Raw genomic sequence first — 23,985 nt, 5'->3', positions numbered from 1 at the left:
GCACTTACTATGTGCAAAGCACTGTTCTAAGCGCTGGGGAGGTTACAAGGTGAACAGGCTGTCCCTCAGGTGGCTCACAGTCTTAATCCCCATTTTCCAAGTGAGGTAACTGAGGTCCAGAGAAGTGACTTCCCTAAAGTCACACAGCTGACAATTGGCGGAGCCGGGGTTTGAACCCCTGACCTCTGACTCCAAAAGCGACAGTGCTCTGCACACAGTGAGCGCTCCAAAGGTACAATAACGCTAATAATTCCAAAGAGAGATGCGGCCCTGCAGGCCGTTTAATTGGCCCCTAACTTCCCCATCACTTCGCACCCGCTGCCGGCTCCAGCTTTGCTTTGCCAGCGTGTTTACGAGCCGTTTCCGTCCAACAGACGTGAGCTCAGTGAAGCAGAGGGGCAGGCTGGGGCATGGAGAGGGTAGGATGGGGCTGGGCCAAGGCCGGAGCTTGGATAATGGTGAGAGCGGGAACGCGGAGCGGAAGCAGGGGGTGATTGCTAAACTGGAGAAATGATCCCGTGCAATGGGATGGAATTCAATGGAAATACCCTTTTAGACTGTGAGCCCACTGTTGGGTAGGGACTGTCTCTATATGTTGCCAACTTGGACTTCCCAAGCGCTTAGTACGGTGCTCTGCACGCAGTAAGCACTCAATAAATACGATTGATGATAATGATGATTGCTAAACTGGAGAAATGATCCAGTGCAATGGGATGGAGTTGAATGGAAATACCCTTTTAGACTGTGAGCCCACTGTTGGGTAGGGACCGTCTCTATATGTTGCCAACTTGGACTTCCCAAGCGCTTAGTACGGTGCTCTGCACACAGTAAGCGCTCAATAAATACGATTGATGATGATGATGATTGCTAAACTGGAGAAATGATCCAGTGCAATGGGATGGAATTGAATGGAAATATCCTTTTAGACTGTGAGCCCACTGTTGGGTAGGGACCGTCTCTATATGTTGCCAACTTGGACTTCCCAGGCGCTTAGTACAGTGCTCTGCACGCAGTAAGTGCTCAATAAACACGATTGATGATGATGATGATGATTGCTAAACTGGAGAAATGATCCAGTGCAATAGGATGGAATTGAATGGAAATATCCTTTTAGACCGTGAGCCCACTGTTGGGTAGGGACTGTCTCTATATGTTGCCAACTTGGACTTCCCAAGCGCTTAGTACAGTGCTCTGCACACAGTAAGCGCTCAATAAATACGATTGATGATGATAATGATGATGATTGCTAAACTGGAGAAATGATCCAGTGCAATGGGATGGAATTGAATGGAAATATCCTTTTAGACTGTGAGCCCACTGTTGGGTAGGGACCGTCTCTATATGTTGCCAACTTGGACTTCCCAAGCGCTTAGTACAGTGCTCTGCACGCAGTAAGCGCTCAATAAATACGATTGATTGATTGATCCCCCCCAGGGGCAGGCCAAGTCCAGCAGAAGACAACCGGGGGGTCCCAGTGGACCACAGGCCGGTTAAGCCTCAGCTCTGTAAGGCTGCCGTCCTCCCCGTCCAGTGGGTCCAGTTTGGCCGGCCGCCGTTTCCGAGTGTCGGAGCCCAGGGACCAAATGGCGGAAGGGCTGGAAAAGGGATCCGTCGGGAGATGGGAGGGCTCACCGGCTCACCTGGGATCTGAGGAGGAAGGGGCGTCCACCTCTGCCGTTGGCCTGACGACCCAGGGGTTTGAACGACGGCGTTGGGGGGACTTCAAGGGCCGAAGGTCAAGGTTCTCGGGGAAGAGGGCTGAGGTGGGTATCTGGGGAAGGCGTATCTGAGAAGCAGCGTGGCTCAGTGGAAAGAGCCTGGGCTTTGGAGTCAGAGGTCATGGGTTCGAATCCCGGCCCCGCCAATTGTCAGCTGGGTGACTTTGGGCAATTCACTTCACTTCTCTGGGCCTCAGTGACCTCATCTGGAAAATGGGGATTAAAACTGTGAGCCCCCCGTGGGACAACCTGATCACCTTGTAACCCCTCCGGCGCTTACAACAGTGCTTTGCACATAGTAAGCGCTTAAGAAATGCCGTTATTATTATTCTCATTCTCTGGGCCTCAGTGCCCTCATCTGGAAAATGAGGATTAAAACTGTGAGCCCCTGTGGGACAACCTGATCACCTTGTAACCTCTCTGGCGCTTACAACAGTGCTTCACACATAGTAAGCGCTTAATAAATGCCATCATTATTATTCTCATTCTCTGGGCCTCAGTGCCCTCATCTGGAAAACGGGGATTAAAACTGTGAGCCCCCCGTGGGACAACCTGATCACCTTGTAACCTCTCTAGCGCTTACAGCAGTGCTTTGCACATAGTAAGCGCTTAATAAATGCCATTATTATTATTCTCATTCTCTGGGCCTCAGTGCCCTCATCTGGAAAATGAGGATTAAAACTGTGAGCCCCCCGTGGGACAACCTGATCACCTTGTAACCTCTCCAGCGCTTAAGAACAGTGCTTCGCACATAGTAAGCGCTTAATAAATGCCATTATTATTATTCTCATTCTCTGGGCCTCAGTGCCCTCATCTGGAAAATGAGGATTAAAACTGTGAGCCCCCCGTGGGACAACCTGATCACCTTGTAACCTCTTCAGCACTTACAACAGTGCTTTGCACATAGTAAGCGCTTAATAAATGCCATTATTATTATTCTCATTCTCTGGGCCTCAGTGCCCTCATCTGGAAAATGAGGATTAAAACTGTGAGCCCCCCGTGGGACAACCTGATCACCTTGTAACCTCTCCAGCGCTTAGAACAGTGCTTCGCACATAGTAAGTGGTTAATAAATGCCATTATTATTATTCTCATTCTCTGGGCCTCAGTGCCCTCATCTGGAAAATGAGGATTAAAACTGTGAGCCCCCCGTGGGACAACGTGATCACCTTGTAACCTCTCCGGCGCTTACAACAGTGCTTCGCACATAGTAAGCGCTTAAGAAATGCCATTATTATTATTCTCATTCTCTGGGCCTCAGTGCCCTCATCTGGAAAATGAGGATTAAAACTGTGAGCCCCCCGTGGGACAACCTGATCACCTTGTAACCCCTCCGGCGCTTACAACAGTGCTTCGCACATAGTAAGTGCTTAATAAATGCCATTATTATTATTCTCATTCTCTGGGCCTCAGTGCCCTCATCTGGAAAATGGGGATTAAAACTGTGAGCCCCCCCGTGGGACAACCTGATCACCTTGTAACCTCTCCGGCGCTTACAACAGTGCTTCACACATAGTAAGCGCTTAATAAATGCCATTATTATTATTCTCATTCTCTGGGCCTCAGTGCCCTCATCTGGAAAATGAGGATTAAAACTGTGAGCCCCCCGTGGGACAACCTGATCACCTTGTAACCCCTCCGGCGCTTACAACAGTGCTTTGCACATAGTAAGCGCTTGATAAATGCGATTATTAAGGGGTGCCACCTTTGGGCCCGGGGACTTTTGAGAGAAGCTTGTGCGCTGGCCATTCTGGAGGCAGGGGACTGACCTGAGGAGGGGGCAGGCTCTTTCTCGGGCGGGGAGGAGTCCGGCCTGGCCGCCCCCGCTTCCGCGGCTGCTCTCCCTGGGCTCCGGGAGGAAGGAAGACCCTCAGCCCCCCACCCCATCACCGCCCACCCTGCCCTCCGCGGGCTTCCGTCGGGGCCCAGAGCAGCAGGCCCCAACCTAGTGGATTAGGTGGAGACCAGGAGGAGCAGAGCCAGGCCCACCGAGGGGGTCATAAAGCTGATGCACTTTATTGAGTTAGCGACAGCACTGTACAACAGTGGCGGCGGTGGCAGGGGTTGAGGGGGGTTGCTGGGGAGGGGGCGAGGCGGTTCGGTTGGCCCTGGCGGCCCCCCTCCCCACCCTGCTGCTTGGCTGCTGTGGCCGTGGCCCAGCCCGGTTCCGGGGTCCGGGCCTGCCCCTCCCCAAGCCTGCGGGGAGGGGACCACAGGATGGGTCACGGGGTTCGGGGGCGTCTGGTCCTGCCAGCTGGGGGGCGCGGAGGCAGGGGGATGCCAGCCTCGAGGGGAGAAAGCTTGGCCCCGGGAGCTGCCGTCACCCGCTCGCCCCGGCGCCGGCTCATCATCATCAATCGTATTTGTTGAGCGCTTACTATGTGCAGAGCACTGTACTAAGCGCTTGGGAAGTCCAAATTACTTCCAGAGGCTCGTCAGAGGCACGGTGGCCGTGACGCCCACCGGCCTGGGCCGAGGTCGCGACCTCCGCCGCGCAGTCGGGGTTGCCGGGCTGGGTTGGGGTGTACCTGGTGCCTTTGAAGGGGCAGTGGGCACTAGGGAGTCGATGCTCGGGCCGGGTTGAGGGGTGGGAAGACAAGGTGCCAATCGGGATGGGCGGGCTCGGTCCTCAGGCCGGGAGAAGGCCCGGGGAGGAGGGCCGGGGCGGCGACTGCCGTGGAGGAGGCCGAGCGGGCTCACAGAGGGAGAGGCCAATGTTGCTGCTTGAGGACTCGGAGTGCGGGGGCTCTGTGTGTGTTTGGGGGGTGGGAAGGGGGGCACCCAACCTCCCCACGGTGACCCGGGTGTCCCGGGCCTGGGGGAAGCCAGGCAGGCGACTGTGTCCCTGAGTAGAGGCCTTTTCTGGGAGTAGCGGGTGTCCCCACCCGGCCTCCCGCCCCACCCCGGGAGTTCCTGCGACTGTGGGGACGGGGGCGGCTCCGGCCCGCGGGGCGGCGGGGGGCCCGGGGCCCCCTCAGGAGATCTCGTTGCCGAAGACCTCGAGGACGAGCGGGGTGAGCTTGGTGCTGCTGCCGGGCTGGAAGGAGAGGCAGCGGTACTGGCGGGAGTGCTCCTCGTTGAGGCTGCGGAGGTCCGCCAGCTTCTGGATCATCTTGGCGTAGAGCAGGTGCGAGCCGGGCGGCGGGTGGCGGGCGCGGATGTAGCTCTGCAGCGTGGTGGACAGGCGCTCCTGCAGGCTCTCCACCCGGGCCGCGTCCTGCACGCCCGGCCGGTCTGAGGGGGCCCACACCCGCCCGGTCAGTGCCCACGTCGCCCAGACGCCGGGGGTCCGCGGGCACACCCGGGAGCACGTGCGCACCCACAGACACACAAAAAAAACTCACCCCAACTCGGGTACCCATAGGCACGCATGGTGTATGGGCCCCCGCCGCTTAGTCCAGTGCTCGGCACACAGTAAGCGCTCGTGTTTGTACAGGTTTGTTACTCTATTTATTTTACTTGTACCTATTTGCTATTCTACTTATTTTGTTAATGACAGCGTGGCTCAGTGGAAATCAATCAATCAATCGTATTTATTGAGCGCTTACTGTGTGCAGAGCACTGGACTAAGCGCTTGGGAAGTCCAAGTCGGCAACATATAGAGACGGTCCCTGCCCAACAGCGGGCTCACAGTCTAGAAGGGGGAGACGGAGAACAAAACCGAACCTACTAACAAAATAAAATAAATAGAATAGATAGGTACAAGTAAGACAAATAAATAAATAACCCGGGCTTGGGAGTCGGAGGTCATGGGTTCGAATCCCGGCTCCACCACTTGGCAGCCGGGTGACTTTGGGCAAGTCATTTCTAGACGGTGAGCCCACTGTTGGGTAGGGACCGTCTCTATATGTTGCCTGCTGGACTTCCCAAGCGCTTAGTTCAGTGCTCTGCACACAGTAAGCGCTCTATAAATACAAGTGAATGAATGCATGAAATTTCACTTCTCTGGGCCTCAGTGATCTCATCTGGAAAATGGGGATGAAGACTGGGACAACCTGATCACCTTATATCCTCTCCCCAGTGCTTAGTACAGCGCTTTGCACATAGTAAGCGCTTAACAAATGCCATTATTATTATTATTTAGCTTTAATTCTATTTGTCCTGACGACTTGACACCCGTCCACCTGTTTTGTTTTGTCGTCCGTCTCCCCCTTCTAGACTGTGAGCCCGTTGTTGGGTAGGGGCTGTCTCTAGATGTTGCCGACTTGGACTCCCCAAGCGCTTAGTCCAGTGCTCTGCACACAGTAAGTGCTTAACAAATGCCATCATTATTATTATTATTTAGCTTTAATTCTATTTGTCCTGACGACTTGGCACCTGTCCACCTGTTTGGTTTTGTCGTCCGTCTCCCCCTTCTAGACTGTGAGCCCGTTGTTGGGTAGGGGCTGTCTCTAGATGTTGCCGACTTGGACTCCCCAAGCGCTTAGTCCAGTGCTCTGCACACAGTAAGCGCCTAACAAATGCCATCATTATTATTATTATTTAGCTTTAATTCTATTTGTCCTGACGACTTGACACCCGTCCACCTGTTTTGTCGTCCATCTCCCCCTTCTAGACCGTGAGCCCGCTGTTGGGTAGGGGCCGTCTCTAGATGTTGCCGACTTGGACTCCCCAAGCGCTTAGTCCAGTGCTCTGCACACAGTAAACGCTTAACAATTGCCATTATTATTATTATTTAGCTTTAATTCTACTTGTCCTGACGACTTGACACCCGTCCACCTGTTTGGTTTTGTCGTCCGTCTCCCCCTTCTAGACTGTGAGCCCGTTGCTGGGTAGGGACCGGCTCTAGATGTGGCGACTTGGACTCCCCAAGCGCTTAGTCCGGTGCTCTGCACACAGTGAGCGCTCAATAAATACGAATGAATGAATGATAAATGTGAATGAATGATAGGGGGTCCACGGTTCCGGCCTCGCCCCCGGCTCCCCCCAGGTCCCGGCCCCCTTACCGGGGGACACGATGCAGATGGCCATGAGCAGCACGTGCTCTTCTTCGTGCAGGTTGAGTTTCTTCAGCCCCATCTGGAACTTGATGAGGGGCTCGATGAGCTCCAGGTTGTGTCCGGCTGCGCGGGGAGGCCCAGGGGCTCAGGACGGGCCCGGCCCCGGGCTGGGGTCAAGGGTCAAGGGGCAGCGGCCGGGGGCAGGAGCCGCCTTAGGCATTAGAGGGAGGAGGGCTGGCAGGGGGAGATGGGGAAGAGAGGGTGCGCGGCGGGGGCCCGGGTTGGGGGTTCGGGGCTCACCCTTGGCCACGTCGCTGATGCAGTACTTGTAGTCGTCGCTGCCGCAGGTCCAGGTCATGTCTTCGGCAAGGAAGGACTGGTTGGAGCGCAGCATGATCACCTCGATGGCGCTCGACTTGAGCAGCGCGATCTGGTCGTCGGCGCTCAGCTCCCTGGGCGGCGGGGAGGGCGGGGGGGGGGCGGGCTTGGCTCGGCCCCAGCCTCAAGCTGGGTCTTGCCGGCCCCCTCGGGCCTCGCCCGGCCCCACCCGTGCCCACGCTCGCCTCCGAGGCCCGCCCCGTGCCCGCTCCCATGCCCACGCGGCAGACACCCCTGCTCCCCTCCCTCCTGCGCTCTGCCGGGCGCCGAGATCAAAGGTGCCGGGGGTTCCCGCGGTTCTCGGAAGAACGGGACCCCCCCTCCCCGGCTTCCGCGGCCCACGGCTCCGACCAGAAGGGGTGGGGGGCCTCGGCTAAGCGAGGGAGAGGCCCAGCCGGGGGGACCGGGGCTGACCATGGGGCACGTGGGAGACGGGGCTAGACTGGAGGTACCTTGTGGGCAGGGAATGTGTCTGTTTATTGTCCTATCAATCAATCAATCAATCGTATTTATTGAGCGCTTACTATGTGCAGAGCACTGTACTAAGCGCTTGGGAAGTACAAATTGGCATCACATAGAGACAGTCCCTACCCAACAGTGGGCTCACAGTCTAAAAGGGGGAGACAGAGAACAGAACCAAACATACCAACAAAATAAAATAAGTAGGATAGAAATGTACAAGTAAAATAAATAAATAAATAGAGTAATAAATATGTACAACCATATATACATATATACAGGTGCTGTGGGGAAGGGAAGGAGGTAAGACGGGGGGATGGAGAGGGGGACGAGGGGGAGAGGAAAGAAGGGGCTCAGTCTGGGAAGGCCTCCTGGAGGAGGTGAGCTCTCAGCAGGGCCTTGAAGGGAGGAAGAGAGCTAGTTTGGCGGATGGGCAGAGGGAGGGCATGCCAGGCCCGGGGGATGACGTGGGCCGGGGGTCGATGGCGGGACAGGCCAGAGCGAGGTACAGTGAGGAGATTAGTGGTGGAGGAGCGGAGGGTGCGGGCTGGGCTGGAGAAGGAGAGAAGGGAGGTGAGGTAGGAGGGGGCGAGGTGATGGACAGCCTTGAAGCCCAGGGTGAGGAGTTTCTGCCTGATGCGCAGATTGATCGGTAGCCATTGGAGGTTTTTGAGGAAACTATCGTACTCTCCCAAGTGCTCAGTCCAGTGCTCTGCACGCAGTACGAGCTCCATAAACACGACCGAACGGATGGGATGGCAGAGGGCCTGCGACGCTGCAGGTTGAGCCGCCCGGCTAGGCGCGCACCGACCGACCGACCCCAGACCGGGCCCCTACCTGAATCCCGGGATCATCTTGGCGAAGCCGATGACCTTCTGGATGCTGTAGCTGACCAGGTCGGCCAGGTGGGGTAGCATGGACAGCTGGGATAGGCCCAGGGTCATGGGGTCACCGTCCGGGTCGTCGCTCCGGGCCGAGCTGGAGAAGGCGGGGGGCTCCCTGGGCTCTGAGTGGGGAGTGTTGGGGGGCGGGGGGGAGAGGGACGACAAACGGACCGGGCCGGGGCACAGACTCAACCGGGGTGCTCCGGACTGCTTACCCTGGGGCCCACGGGCTGTTCATCACCATGAACAGCATGTCCCCCTTCTAGAGTGGGAGCCCATTGTCGGGTAGGGACCGTCTCTATACGTTGCCGACTTGGACTTCCCAAGCGCTTAGTCCAGTGCTCTGCACACAGTAAGCGCTCAGTAAATACGACTGAATGAATGAATAAATGGACCAGCCCTGGGCCTCTCTGCGTCCATCATCCTTCTTTCCTCCCCCAACCCTTCTCCTGTCTCCCTTCCTCCCTCCCTCCGCCCCTTTCCTCTTTCATTCAGTCATATTTATTGAGTGCTTACTGTGTGCAGAGCACTGTACTAAGCGCTTGGGAAGTACAGGTTGGTAACATATAGAGATGGTCTTTCACTTCTGTCTGCCCCCCCACATTTCCTTTCCTTCCCTGTCCTCCCCCCCACCCCACCATCCCGCCCCTTCACCCTTTCTTCTCCCCCTACTTGGGACTGGATGGAGCAGAACTCGAAAGCTCAGGGCAAAGGGGGAAGAGGGAGATAATAATAATAATGGCATTTATTAAGTGCTTACTATGTGCAAAGCACTGTTCTAAGCGCTGGGGTGGTTACAAGGTGATCACGTTGTCCCACAGGGGGCTCACAGTCTTCATCCCCATTTTCCAGATGAGGTAACTGAGGCACAGAGAAGTGATGTGACTTGCCCAAAGTCACACAGCTGACAACTGGTGGGCCTGATTGGGAGTGGGAGATAATAATAATAATAATAATAATAATAATAATAATAATAATGGTATTTGTTAAGTGCTTACTATGTGCAAAGCACTGTTCTAAGCGCTGGTGTGGTTACAAGGTGATCAGGTTGTCCCACAGGGGGCTCGCAGTCTTCATCCCCATTTTACAGATGAGGTCACTGAGGCACAGAGAAGTGAAGTGACTTGCCCAAAGTCACACAGCTGACAATTGGCAGAGCCAAGTGGGAGTGGGAGATAATAATAATAATAATAATAATAATAATAATAATGGTATCTGTTAAGCACTTACTATGTGCAAAGCACTGTTCTATGCACTGGGGAGGTTACAAGGTGATGAGGTTGTCCCACAGGGGGCTCACAGTCTTCAGCCCCATTTTACAGATGAGGTCACTGAGGCACAGAGAGTGAAGTGACTTGCCCAAAGTCACACAGCTGACAATTGGTGGAGCCGAGTGGGAGATAGGAGTGCAGGGAGGGAAGGGGCTCTGTCCCAAGAGCCTGAGCCCTGGTGGGTGGGCAGGACTCTCTGGGTCTCACTGGGCTTTGCCCCTGGCGGTGCCTCCTGGCCCCGGGAGACCGGGGACCGGCCAGAATAATAATAATAATAATAATAATAATAATGGCATTTATTAAGCGCTTACTATGTGCAAAGCACTGTTCTAAGCACTGGGGAGGTTACAAGGAGATCAGGTTGTCCCACGGGGGGCTCCCAGTCTTAATCCCCATTTGACAGATGAGGGAACTGAGGCCCAGAGAAGTGATGTGCCCAAAGTCACCCAGCTGACAATTGGCAGAGTCGGGATTCGAACCCATGACCCCTGATTCCAAAGCCCGGGCTCTTTCCAGACTGTGGAAAGAGTCTGGAAAAAGACAGAAAGAGAAAGAGAGAAAAAGAGTCTGGAAAGACTGTGAGCCCACTGTTGGGTACGGACTGTCTCTATATGTTGCCAACTTGTACTTCCCAAGCGCTTAGTCCAGTGCTCTGCGCACAGTAAGCGCTCAATAAATACGATTGATTGATTGATTGATTTCCACTGAGCCACGCTGTTTCTCAAGTTTTCCCCCCTCTACCCCGGCGACCCCCGAGGAGGCCTCTGGAATTCCCGCCCCCCAGCCGGGGGCCCAGGCCTGCGGTACCTGAGAAGACAGAGTAGGGGTCCAGGGATGAGTCCTCTGAGGAGGAGCCGGAAGGCACGGCGGAGGATGCCCGGAACGGGTACGGCTCCTCTTGCATGGCCGTTCTCACTGGGGGCTGGAAGGACAGGGCAGTTAGCCCCTGGAGGGCCAGGTGTGGGGTGGGGTGGGCGAAGCGGACCCTCCCTCACCCCCAGAAGGTGGGCTGTGGGGGCTGGGGAGGGGCCGTACCCGGAACCGAGTGAAGTCGGCGTAGGTGGGGTCATAGGTCTTGGCGTGGGCCTCCAGGAGGATGGCGATGAGGCGCTGCTGCTCCTCGGACAGCTGGGGCCGCAGGCTGGCCCGCAGGGCCTCCTCCTCCTTCCGCTTCACGATCAGCTCCCGTTTCCGCTGCACCTCCTCGTCCGTCAGGATGACTACGGGCCCGGGGCCGAGCGGGGGACGCACGTGCGCTCAGCCCGAAGCCTCCCCCTCTCCGACCCCCACCCCCCTTTCTTTCCTCATGGCATTTACTACGCGCCAAGCGCTGTACTAAGCTCTGGGGCAGATAGGGGCTAATCAGGTTGGGCACAGTCCACTTCCTGCAAGGGGGTTCACGCCATCCATCCCCATTTTCCGGATAGAAGCGAGATGACTCGCCCGGGGTCCCACGGCAGGCAAGACTGTGAGCCCGCTGTTGGGTAGGGACCGTCTCTATATGTTGCCGACTTGGACTTCCCAAGCGCTTAGTACAGTGCTCTGCACACGGTAAGCGCTCAATAAATGCGATTGATTGATTGATTGAGTAGTGGCGGAGTATTTATCGTATTTATTGAGCGCTTACTGTGTGCAGAGCACTGTACTAAGCGCTTGGGAAGTACAAGTTGGCAACATATAGAGGCAGTCCCTACCCAACAGTGGGCTCACAGTCTAGAATGGGGAGACAGAGAACAAAACCAAACATATTAACAAAATAAAATAAATAGAATAGATATGTACAAGCAAAATAAATAAATAAATGAGTGAGTAGATAAATAGATAAATAAGTAAATAAATAAATAATAAATAAGGCAGGGGTTCAATGCCGTTCACTTCTCTGGGCCTCAGTTCCCTCATCTGGAAAACTGGGATTAAGACTGTGAGCCCTCCGTGGGACAACGTGATCACCTTGTATCCCCCAGCACTTAGAACAGTGCTTTGCACATAGTAAGCGCTTAACAAATGCCATTATTATTATTATTATTAACCTGGCATCCCCCCTCAGTGCTTAGAACAGTGCTTGGCACGTAGTATGCCGTTATTATTATTCTTCACCTGGCTTGGTTAAAAGATAACTCGGGGCGAGTCGCCCCCCACGGCGGCCGCTCGGGACAGGAGCAAAGTCCGGGGGCGGGGAAGAGGCTATTTTTAGGCCCCGGGTGGGGTTTGGGGGCGAGGAAGGGGGCAGCCCCAGCCCCCCCCCCGGCTGGACTCACACTCCTTCATCATGCCGATGTCCACGCAGCGCTTCAGCCTGCAGGCCTGGCAGTGCCGTCGGTTGTCCTTGGTGATGCGGCAGTCGCCGTTGAAGGGGCAAGTGAAGAGGGCCTTCCGCTTCATGCTCCTCCTAAGCGCCGTGCCCTCCGTCACTCCGAGGGGCCCCCGTAGATGCCCATCACTGCCCCCGCCACCCTCGGTCCCCTTGGAGGCCCGATCTTGTGGGTCCTGATCCCAACTCTGTGTGACTTCGAGACTTCTAGACTGTGAGCCCACTGTTGGGTCGGGACTGTCTCTATATGTTGGTCCTCTATATCATCATCGATCGCATTTATTGAGCGCTTACTGTGTGCAGAGCACTGGACTAAGTGCTTGGGAAGTACAAATTGGCAACATACAGAGACAGTCCCTACCCAACATCATCATCATCATCAATCGTATTTATTGAGCGCTTACTGTGTGCAGAGCACTGGACTAAGCGCTTGGGAAGTACAAATTGGCAACATATAGAGACAGTCCCTACCCAACATCATCATCACCATCAATCGTATTTATTGAGCGCTTACTGTGTGCAGAGCACTGGACTAAGCGCTTGGGAAGTACAAATTGGCAACATATAGAGACAGTCCCTACCCAACATCATCATCAATCGTATTTATTGAGCGCTTACTGTGTGCAGAGCACTGGACTAAGCGCTTGGGAAGTACAAATTGGCAACATATAGAGACAGTCCCTACCCAACATCATCATCAATCGTATTTATTGAGCGCTTACTGTGTGCAGAGCACTGGACTAAGTGCTTGGGAAGTACAAATTGGCAACATATAGAGACAGTCCCTACCCAACATCATCATCAATCGTATTTATTGAGCGCTTACTGTGTGCAGAGCACTGGACTAAGCGCTTGGGAAGTACAAATTGGCAACATATAGAGACAGTCCCTACCCAACATCATCATCAATCGTATTTATTGAGCGCTTACTGTGTGCAGAGCACTGGACTAAGCGCTTGGGAAGTACAAATTGGCAACATATAGAGACAGTCCCTACCCAACATCATCATCAATCGTATTTATTGAGCGCTTACTGTGTGCAGAGCACTGGACTAAGCGCTTGGGAAGTACAAATTGGCAACATAGAGAGACAGTCCCGACCCAACAGTGGGCTCACAGTCTAAAAGGGGGAGACAGAGAACAAAACCAAACATACTGACAAGATAAAATAAATAGGATAGATATGGACAAGGAAAATAGAGTAATAAATAAATAAATAGAGTAATAATAAATAAATAGAGTAATGACCTCAGACTCTATTTGTTGGTCTACATGGTCCCCGCCACCCCCAGCCCCCACAGAGGCCTGTCCCTGTGTCCTCGCTGCCCTCAGTCTCCTTAGATAACAATGTTGGTATTTGTTAAGCGCTTACTACTACTACTACTACTAATAATAATTGGCATTTGTTAAGCGCTTACTATGTGCAAAGCACTGTTCTAAGCGCTGGGGAGGATACTGGGTGATCAGGTTGCCCCCCGTGGGGCTCACAGTCTTCAACCCCGTTTTACAGATGAGGGAACTGAGGCTCAGAGAAGTGAAGTGCCTTGCCCAAGATCACACAGCAGACATGTGGCGGAGCCGGGATTCGAGCCCACGACCTCAGACTCCAAAGCCCGGGCTTTGTGCCAAGCACCGGTTCTAAGCGCTGGAGTGTGCTTAGTACAGTGCTCTGCACGCAGTAAGCGCTCAATAAATACGACTGAATGAAGGAATGGATACAAGCTCATCAGGTCATCAAGAGAAGCAGCGTGGCTCAGTGGAAAGAGCCTCGGCTTTGGAGTCAGAGGACAGGGGTTCGAATCCCAGCTCCGCGACATGTCTGCTGTGTGACCTTGGGCAAGTCACTTCACTTCTCTGAGCCTCAGCTGCCTCATCTGTAAAATGGGGATTCAGACTGTGAGCCCCACGTGGGACAACCTGATCCCTTTGTATCCCCCCCCCCCAGCACTTGGAACAGTGCTTTGCACATCATCATCATCATTATCAATCGTATTTATTGAGCGCTTACTGTGTGCAGAGCACTGTACTAAGCGCTTGAGAAGTACAAATTGGCAACAGATAGAGACAGTCCCTACCCAACAGTGGGCTCACAGTCTCAAAGGGGGAGACAAAACCAAACATACTAAGCGCTTAACAAATGCCAGCATTATTATTATTATCATCAGGTTGTCCCACGTCCATTTTACAGATGAGCTGAGGCCCAGAGAAGTGAAGTACTTGCCCAAGGTCACACAGCTGACAAGTGTCAGCACCTTCCCCACAGCACCTGTATATATGTATATATGTTTGTACATATGTTTGTACATATTTTTTACTCTATTTAATTTGTACATATCTATTCTATTTATTTTACTTTGTTAGTATGTTTGGTTTTGTTCTCTGTCTCCCCCTTTTAGACTGTGAGCCCCCTGTTGGGTAGGGACTGTCTCTATATGTTGCCAATTTGTACTTCCCAAGCGCTTAGTACAGTGCTGTGCACATAGTAAGTGCTCAATAAATACGATTGATGATGATGATGATGAAGTGGCAGAGGCGGGATTAGAACCCACGGCCTCTGACTCCCAAGCCTGGGGTCTTTCCACTAAGCCAAGCTGCTTCTCTTGGCTGCCCGGCCCTGTGCCCCCTGTGCCCCCAGAGGTGCCCAGGCCCCCCGGTCCCCATGGATCCCCTTCTCTCCTTCTTTCTCCACCTGGGGATCCTGGTTGGGGTGGGCCGCTCCTCCTCCAGACCACCACACCCCCACCATGGCTGCCAGGGCCGGGGCAGGGTCTGCCGTCCTCTAAAGCCCCCTCCCGACACTCCTGGGCTGGGGGTAAGGAGAAGAGAGGGCAGGCCCGGGGATGGGCTCCCTGCCAACCGCCCGCGAGGGACGTCCCCCTCGTCCCCCTCTCCATCCCCCCATCTTACCTCCTTCCCTTCCCCACAGCACCTGTATATATGTATATATGTTTGTACAGATTTATTTATTTATTTATTTTACTTGTACATATCTATTCTATTTATTTTATTTTGTTAGTACGTTTGGTTTTGTTCTCTGTCTCCCCCTTTTAGACTGTGAGCCCAATGTTGGGTAGGGACTGTCTCTATATGTTGCCAATTTGTACTTCCCAAGCGCTTAGTACAGTGCTCTGCACATAGTAAGTGCTCAATAAATACGATTGATGATGATGATGATATGTTTGTACATATTTATTACTCTATTTTACTTGTACATATCTATTCTATTTTTATTTTGTTAGTATGTTTGGTTTTGTCTCCCCCTTTTAGACTGTGAGCCCACTGTTGGGTAGCGACTGTCTCTATATGTTGCCAATTTGTACTTCCCAAGTGCTTAGTACAGTGCTCTGCACACAGTAAGTGCTCAATAAATATGATTGTTGATGATGATGATGATATGTTTGTACATATTTATTACTCTATTTATTTATTTTACTTGTACATATCTATTCTATTTATTTTTATTTTGTTAGTATGTTTGGTTTTGTCTCCCCCTTTTAGACTGTGAGCCCACTGTTGGGTAGGGACTGTCTCTAGATGTTGCCAATTTGTACTTCCCAGGCGCTTAGTACAGTGCTCTGCACATAGTAAGCGCTCAATAAATACGATTGATGATGATGATGATATGTCTGTACATATTTATTACTATATTTATTTATTTATCTTACTTGTACATATCTATTCTATTTATTTTATTTTGTTAGTATGTTTGGTTTTGTTCTCTGTCTCCCCATTTTAGACTGTGAGCCCACTGTTGGGTAAGGACTGTCTCTATATGTTGCCAATTTGTACTTCCCAAGCGCTTAGTCCAGTGCTCTGCACATAGTAAGCGCTCAATAAATACGATTGATGATGATGATGATATGTCTGTACATATTTATTACTCTATTTATTTATTTATTTATTTTACTTGTACATATCTATTCTATTTATTTTATTTTTGTTAGTACGTTTGGTTTTGTCTCCCCCTTTTAGACTGTGAGCCCACTGTTGGGTAGGGACTGGCTCTCTATGTTGCCAATTTGTACTTCCCAAGCGCTCAGTACAGCGCTCTGCGCACAGTAAGCGCTCAATAAATACGATTGATGATAATAATAATAATGATGGTATTTGTTAAGCGCTTACTAGGTGCAAAGCACCGTTCTAAGCGCTGGGGGGGGATACAAGGTGATCAGGTTGTCCCACGGGGGGCTCCCAGTCTTCATCCCCCTTTTACAGATGAGGGAACTGAGGCTGAGAGAAGTTAAGTGATTTGCCCACGGTCACACAGCAGACATTTGGGAGCTGGGATTCAAACCCATGACTTCTGACTCCAAAGCCTATGCTCTTTCCACTGAGCCATGCTGCTTCTCGTGATGATGATGAGGATGATGATGACCCGCTGGGGCCGCTCCTGCCCGAGGGCACCTCTGCCCAGCCCCTTCGGCTCTCCTGCTGCTGCTCCCCTCCTTCCTGCCCTCCCTCCCTTGCCCCCTGGGCCCTGTGGCATGCCCTCCTCTCCCCCGCGTGCCCACAGACGGCCTGTCCACCCCATCTGGCCCGGACACGAGCCCACAAACCCGCCCGGGGCCTCCGAGCGGGAACTCAAAATAACCCCAGGCCTTCCTGTGGGCTTCGCTCGCTCTCTGGCTCTCAGACATAAACAGCTCTGGGGTTTCTGGCCCAGCCCGGGTGGCGGGGAGGCGGGCACCGGTCCCCCTCTCCACCTCCAACCGACCCCTCCCCGGAGGTCGGCCCTACCGTTCCACCCCACTCCGGGCTGGGAAGTTCTTCCAGCGCTTAGAACAGTGTTTTGCACAAAGTAAGCACTTAAACGCCAACTGTGAGCCCACTGTTGGGTAGGGACTGTCTCTATGTGTTGCCAATTTGTACTTCCCAAGCGCTTAGTACAGTGCTCTGCACATAGTAAGCGCTCAATAAATACGATTGATTGATTGATTATTATTATTCTTCCTTATATCTAACCTCCATCCCTCCTGCTGCCCCAACTTTCCTGGTTTGCAGGGCGGCGGCCAGGGCAGGGGGCGGCCGGGCGTGAACATTGCGACCGCGTGGCCTAATGGATAAGGCCCCTTCTAGACTGGGAGCCCACTGTTGGGTAGGGACTGTCTCTATAAGTTGCCAATTGGGACTTCCCAAGCGCTTAGTACAGTGCTCTGCACACAGCAAGCGCTCAATAAATACGACTGACGATGACTTCCCAAGCCCTCGGTCCGGTGCTCTGCACACAGTAAGCACTCATTCGTTCATTCAATCGTAGGCAATAAATACGATTGAATGAATTAATCACCATCATCATCATCAATCGCATTTATTGAGCGCTTACTATGTGCGGAGCACTGGACTAAGCGCTTGGGAAGTACAGACTGGCAACGTATAGAGACAGTCCCTACCCAACAGTGGGCTCACAGTCTAAAAGGGGGAGACAGAGAACAAAACCAAACATACTAACCAAATAAAATAAATAGAATAGATATGTACAGGCAAAATAAATAAATAGAATTATCGAATAAGGCGTCTGATTCCAGACCAGAAGATTGAGGGTTCGCATCCCTTCGTGGTTGAAATTTTCCAACTCCCAAGCGCTTAGCACAGTGCTCGGCACACAGTAAGCGCCCACTAAATACGACTGAATAAATGAATGAATGAATGGAGGGAGGAGGGCAGAAGTTCGGAGCTGCCAGTCCCAGTGCCCCCAGCCTCCCACGGCCCTGGCGCCACGCGCCCGCCGCCCCCCTCAACCTCGCTCACCCAGACGCTAATTGTCCTGGGGCTGGTTTGGGGCCCGAATCCCTGGCCTGTGGCGGGCACGGACACCCTGTAATCGTGGCCGGGCGGTTCCGCAATTATCTCCGCCGGGCCGGGCAGCCCGCGCAACCCCAGGACAAATTTAGCCGCGCCAGAGTTGCTCGAAAGCCGGGGTGAACGAGGGCGAGCGACTCCCTCACTGTCGAGGACTGGACGGGGGCCGCCCGGGGGTGGGCCTTTGGCCTGGGGTCCACCGGCCAGCATCCTTGGGACCACCGCTGCCGAATCCAGAGCCCGGGGGCCGGACAGGATCCCGAGAAGCGGCAGGGCCTAGCGGACAGAGCACCGGCCTCAGAGTTCGAACCTGGGTTCTCATCCCCGCTCTGCCACTTCATAAAAAATAATAATGATGGCATTTGTTAAGCGTTTACTACGTGCGAAGCACTGTTCTAAGCGCTGGGGGGGATACAAGGTGATCAGGTTGTCCCACCTGGGGCTCTCAGTCTTAATCCCCACTTTACAGATGAGGTAACTGAGGCCCAGAGAAGTGAAGTGACTTGCCCAAAGTCACACAGCTGACAGTTGGCGGAGCTGGGATTTGAACCCATGACCTCTGGCTCCAAAGCCCAGGCTCTTTCCACTGAGCCACGCTGCTTCTCTAGAGCATAATATAACCTATTATTAGTAGTAGTGGTAGTAGTAATATTAGTAATGATCCTGGTGGGTTGCCGGGCTGGGGTCGGGCACTGCTCGGGTAGGGACTGTCTCTATATGTTGCCAACTTGGACTTCCCAAGCGCTTAATACAGTGCTCTGCACACAGTAAGCGCTCAATAAATATGATTGATTGATTGATTGATTGAGCAGGGCCTTGCTCCCAGTGGAAAGATCCATCAGGGGAGGTGGCCAGGGCCGTCGGAGCGGGGTGGGGGGCGAGGGGCACAGTGGGCACAGGCTCCAGTCCTCAATCTGTGAGCCCACTGTTGGGTAGGGACTGTCTCTAGATGTTGCCAATTTGGACTTCCCAAGCGCTTAGTACAGTGCTCTGCACACAGTAAGCGCTCAATAAATACGATTGATTGATTGATTGATTGAGCAGAGCCTTGCTCCCAGTGGAAAGATCCATCAGGGGAGGTGGCCAGGGCCGTCGGAGCGGGGTGGGGGGCGAGGGGCCCCAGAGGTGGGGCCTCTTTTAGACTGTGAGCCCACTGTTGGGTAGGGACCATCTCTAGATGTTGCCAACTTGGACTTCCCAAGCACTTAGTACAGTGCTCTGCACACAGTCAGCGCTCAATAATAATAATAATAATAATCCCGACTCTGCCATTTGTCTGCTGTGTGACCGGGGGGAAGCCACTTTACTTCTCTGTGTCTCAGCTCCCTCAGCTGTAAAATGGGGATTAAGACTGTGAGTCCCACGTGGGACAACCTGATCACCTTGTAACTACTCCCAGCGCTTAGAACAGTGCTACCAATCAATCTGCGCATCAGGCAGAAACTCCTCACCCTGGGCTTCCAGGCTGTCCATCCATCCCCTGGCCCCCTCCTCCCTCACCTCCCTTCTGTCCTTCTCCAGCCCAGCCCGCACCCTCCGCTCCTCTGCCACCGCTAATCTCCTCCCCGTACCTCCTTCTCGCCTGTCCCGCCATCGACCCCCGGCCCACGTCCTCCCCCGGGCCTGGAATGCCCTCCCTCTGCCCATCCACCAAGCTAGCTCTCTTCCTCCCTTCAAGGCCCTGCTGAGAGCTCACCTCCTCCAGGAGGCCTTCCCACACTGAGCCCCTTCCTTCCTCTCCCCCTCATCCCCCTCTCCATCCCCCCCATCTTACCTCCATCCCTTCCCCACAGCACCTGTATACATGTATATATGTTTGTACATATTTATTACTCTATTCATTTATTTTATTTGTACCTATCTATTCTATTTATTTTATTTTGTTAGTATGTTTGGTTTTGTTCTCTGTCTCCCCCTTCTAGACTGTGAGCCCACTGTTGGGTAGGGACTGTCTCTCTATGTTGCCAAGTTGTACTTCCCAAGCGCTTAGTACAGTGCTCTGCACATAGTAAGCGCTCAATAAATACGATTGATGACGATGATGATGATTTTATTTTGTTAGTATGTTTGGTTTTGTTCTCCGTCTCCCCCTTCTAGACTGTGAGCCCACTGTTGGGTAGGGACTGTCTCTATATGTTGCCAATTTGTACTTCCCAAGTGCTCAGTACAGTGCTCTGCTCATAGTAAGCACTCAATAAATACGATTGCGATGATGATGCTTGACACATAGTAAGCGCTTAACAAATACAGTAATAATAACAATAATAATAAATACGATTGATTGATTGATTGGTGCCAACCTCAGCCGGGGTGCCCTTTCCCTTACCGGAAACTAGCCTCCTGCTGCGGCCCAGCCCTAGCCCTTTCCGAAAGGGATGGCGGACCACCCCCAACACCCCAACACCCCCACTTCTGACCCCGGGGGGACCCCCCTCACCGGAAGAATCCCTTGCAGCCCTCGCAGGTCATGGCGTTGAAATGGAAGCCAGTGGCCCGGTCCCCGCAGACGCCGCAGATCCGGGGCACGTTCCGGTCAAAGTCGCTGCCGCCGGGGTCGGGCAGCGGGGCACCGGCTCCCAGCTGCTCCATTCCGGCCTGGGGGCCTAAAATAACAATAATATTAATGACGATGGCATTTGTTAAGCGCTTACTACGTGCAAAGCACTGTTCTAAGCGCTGGGGGGGATAGAAGGTGATCAGGTTGTCCCACGGGGGGCTCACAGTCTTCATCCCCATTTTACAGATGAGGTCACTGAGGCTCAGAGAATAATAATAATAATGATGATGGCATTTGTTAAGCGCTTACTATGTGCAAAGCACTGTTCTAAGCGCTGGGGGGGATACAAGGTGATCAGGTTGTCCCATGTGGGGCTCACAGTCTTCATCCCCATTTTACAGATGAGGTAACTGAGGCTGAGAATAATAATAATAATAATAATGATGGCATTTGTTAAGCGCTTACTATGTGCAAAGCACTGTTCTAAGCGCTGGGGGGATACAAGGTGATCAGGTTGTCCCATGTGGGGCTCACAGTCTTCATCCCCATTTTACAGATGAGGTAACTGAGGCTGAGAATAATAATAATAATAATAATGATGGCATTTGTTAAGCGCTTACTATGTGCAAAGCACTGTTCTAAGCGCTGGGGGGATACAAGGTGATCAGGTTGTCCCACGGGGGGCTCACAGTCTTCATCCCCATTTTACAGATGAGGTCGCTGAGGCTCAGAGAAGTGACTTGCCCAAGGTCACACAGCGGGCACGTGGCGGAGCCGGGATTCGAACCCATGACCTCTGACTCCAAAGCCCGGGCTCTTTCCACTGAGCCACGCTGCACAGTGCTTTGCACACAGGAAGGGCTCAATAAATATGACTGATGGATGGATACTGGAAAGAGCACAGCTCTGGCAATCAGGAGACCTGGGTTCTAGTCCTGCTGTGTCACTTTGGGCAAGTCGCTTCACTTCTCTGGGCCTCAGTTCCCTCATCTGGAAAATGGGGATGAAGACTGTGAGCCCCACGTGGGACAGGGACTGTGTCCCACCCAAATTGCTTGTATCCACCCCAGCGCTTAGTACAGTGCTTGGCACATAGTAAGCACTTAATAAATGCCACAATTTTTCTTCTTCACCTCTCTGAACCTTAGTTACCTCATCTGGAAAATGAGGATTAAGACTGTGAGCCCCACGTGGGACAGGGACTGTGTCCCACCCAAATTGCTTGTATCCACCCCAGCGCTTAGTACAGTGCTTGGCACATAGTAAGCACTGAACAAATGCCACAATTCTTCTTCTTCGCCTCTCTGTACCTTAGTTACCTCACCTGTAAAATGAGGATTAAGACTGTGAGCCCCACGTGGGACAGGGACTGTGTCTCACCCAAATTGCTTGTATCCACCCCAGCGCTTAGTACAGTGCTTGGCACATAGTAAGCACTTAATAAATGCCACAATTTTTCTTCTTCACCTCTCTGAACCTTAGTTACCTCATCTGGAAAATGAGGATTAAGACTGTGAGCTCCACGTGGGACAGGGACTGTGTCCAACCCAAACTGCTTGTATCCACCCCAGCGCTTAGTACAGTGCTTGGCACATAGTAAGCACTGAACAAATGCCACAATTTTTCTTCTTCACCTCTCTGAACCTTAGTTACCTCATCTGGAAAATGAGGATTAAGGCTGTGAGCCCCACGTGGGACAGGGACTGTGTCCAACCCAAACTGCTTGTATCCACCCCAGCGCTTAGTACAGTGCTTGGCACATAGTAAGCACTGAACAAATGCCACAATTCTTCTTCTTCACCTCTCTGTACCTTAGTTACCTCATCTGGAAAATGAGGATTAAGGCTGTGAGCCCCATGTGGGACAGGGACTGTGTCCCACCCAAACTGCTTGTATCCACCCCAGCGCTTAGTACAGTGCTTGGCACATAGTAAGCACTTAATAAATGCCACAATTCTTCTTCTTTACCTCTCTATACCTTAGTTACCTCATCTGTAAACTGATTAAGACTGTGAGTCCCACGTGGGACAGGGACTGTGTCCCACCCAAATTGCTTGTATCCACCCCAGCGCTTAGTACAGTGCTTGGCACATAGTAAGCACTGAACAAATGCCACAATTCTTCTTCTTCACCTCTCTGTACCTTAGTTACCTCATCTGGAAAATGAGGATTAAGGCTGTGAGCCCCATGTGGGACAGGGACTGTGTCCCACCCAAACTGCTTGTATCCACCCCAGCGCTTAGTACAGTGCTTGGCACATAGTAAGCACTTAATAAATGCCACAATTCTTCTTCTTTACCTCTCTGTACCTTAGTTATCTCATCTGTAAAATGATTAAGACTGTGAGTCCCACATGGGACAGGGACTATGTCCCACCCAAATTGCTTGTATCCACCCCAGTGTTTAGTACAGTGCTTGGCACATAGTAAGCACTTAATAAATGCCACAATTCTTCTTCTTTACCTCTCTGTACCTTAGTTACCTCATCTGGAAAATGAGGATGAAGACTGTGAGCCCCACGTGGGACAGGGACTGTGTCCAACCCCGATTAGCACGTATCGACCCTGGCGCTTAGCACAGCGCTTGGCACATAGTAAGCGCTTCACGGATACCACAAAAATAAGAGTGAATCGGTTCAGACCTGAATCGGACTTGAGTCCTACAGCCTGGCCTAGTGGCAGAGCACCGGCCCGGAGGTCAGGGGACGTCGGTTCTAATCCCGGTTCTGCCACTGACCCGCTCCCCCTTTTAGACTGTGAGCCCAGTGTTGGGTAGGGACTGTCTCTATATGTTGCCAATTTGTACTTCCCAAGCGCTTAGTACAGTGCTCTGCACATAGTAAGCACTCAATAAATACGATTGATGACCCGCTCCCCCTTTTAGACTGTGAGCCCACTGTTGGGTAGGGACTGTCTCTATATGTTGCCAATTTGTACTTCCCAAGCGCTTAGTACAGTGCTCTGCACATAGTAAGCACTCAATAAATACGATTGATGACCCGCTGGGCGACTTTGAGCCAGTCCCTTCACCTCTCTGGGCCTCTGGGCCCATCTTTGAAATGGGGATAAGATCCCGGATCTCTCGCCCTCGTAGACTGCGAGTCCTGGATGGGACAGGGATGGTGTGCAGCCAATTTGTACTTCCCAAGCGCTTAGTACAGTGCTCTGCACATAGTAAACGCTCAATAAATACAATTGATGATGATGATGATTTTCCATCTATCCCGGCGCTCAGCACGGCGCTTGAAACACGGTAGGTACCTAATAAATGCTATGATTTTGAATAACCTATTTTAGATGGGCCCCAAATGGGAGGATTTTTAGGGGGAAAATGCAGTCCAATCGTGGCTCCCCAGACTCCCTTGGGCCCCCCAGCTGCCCCCTGTGTCTTCCCTTCCTCTGGCCCCCCTCTTGCACCCCTGTCCCACCCTCCTCCCCCTCCCAGGCCTGTGCTGAGCGAGCACCCCAGCCCCGCCGGCGGATCCAATTAAAGCTGGGATTGCTCATTAATTTCGGGCTCGTTATGTGAGTCAGGAGGATAATGAGATAGATCGCCCGGGGCCTGGCTCCAGCTGGGAATTCCCTCCCTTTCCCGGCCTGGCGGACCCTGGGGGGGCCGGGGGTGGGAGACCACTGGGCGCCCCTCTGGGCAGGAGGGGGCCCACCGCTTCCACTGGGGCCCACCGTCTTCACGTCCCTGGGCCTCAGTTTCCCCCCCAAAACCCATCT

The 23,985-nt window shown here is 52.8% G+C and overlaps 1 protein-coding gene across 2 annotated transcripts in view; it reads right to left on the bottom strand.

The window, feature by feature from the left end:
- Positions 1-3,716: 3,716 nt before the first annotated feature.
- Positions 3,717-23,985, bottom strand: part of VDR (vitamin D receptor) — a 52,407-nt gene continuing 32,138 nt past the window's right edge. The window contains exons 4-11 of one of the 2 annotated variants that reach the window (XM_038752539.1): positions 20,198-20,363; positions 11,909-12,039; positions 10,686-10,870; positions 10,458-10,572; positions 8,333-8,501; positions 6,959-7,110; positions 6,665-6,743; positions 3,717-4,952 (exon numbers count right to left, since the gene is read on the bottom strand). In XM_038752539.1, the coding sequence (XP_038608467.1) occupies positions 4,415-4,952; positions 6,665-6,743; positions 6,959-7,110; positions 8,333-8,501; positions 10,458-10,572; positions 10,686-10,870; positions 11,909-12,039; positions 20,198-20,349 (1,521 nt within the window). In that variant the 5' untranslated portion in view covers positions 20,350-20,363 and the 3' untranslated portion in view covers positions 3,717-4,414. Of the gene's footprint in view, positions 4,953-6,664; positions 6,782-6,958; positions 7,111-8,332; positions 8,502-10,457; positions 10,573-10,685; positions 10,871-11,908; positions 12,040-20,197; positions 20,364-23,985 lie in introns of both variants that reach the window. The other variant, XM_038752541.1, reaches the window with a different exon arrangement.

The sequence above is a fragment of the Tachyglossus aculeatus genome, chromosome 10 (assembly GCF_015852505.1).
Source record: "Tachyglossus aculeatus isolate mTacAcu1 chromosome 10, mTacAcu1.pri, whole genome shotgun sequence".
NCBI lineage: Eukaryota > Metazoa > Chordata > Mammalia > Monotremata > Tachyglossidae > Tachyglossus > Tachyglossus aculeatus.
This window is presented reverse-complemented; position numbering and strand designations above follow the sequence as displayed.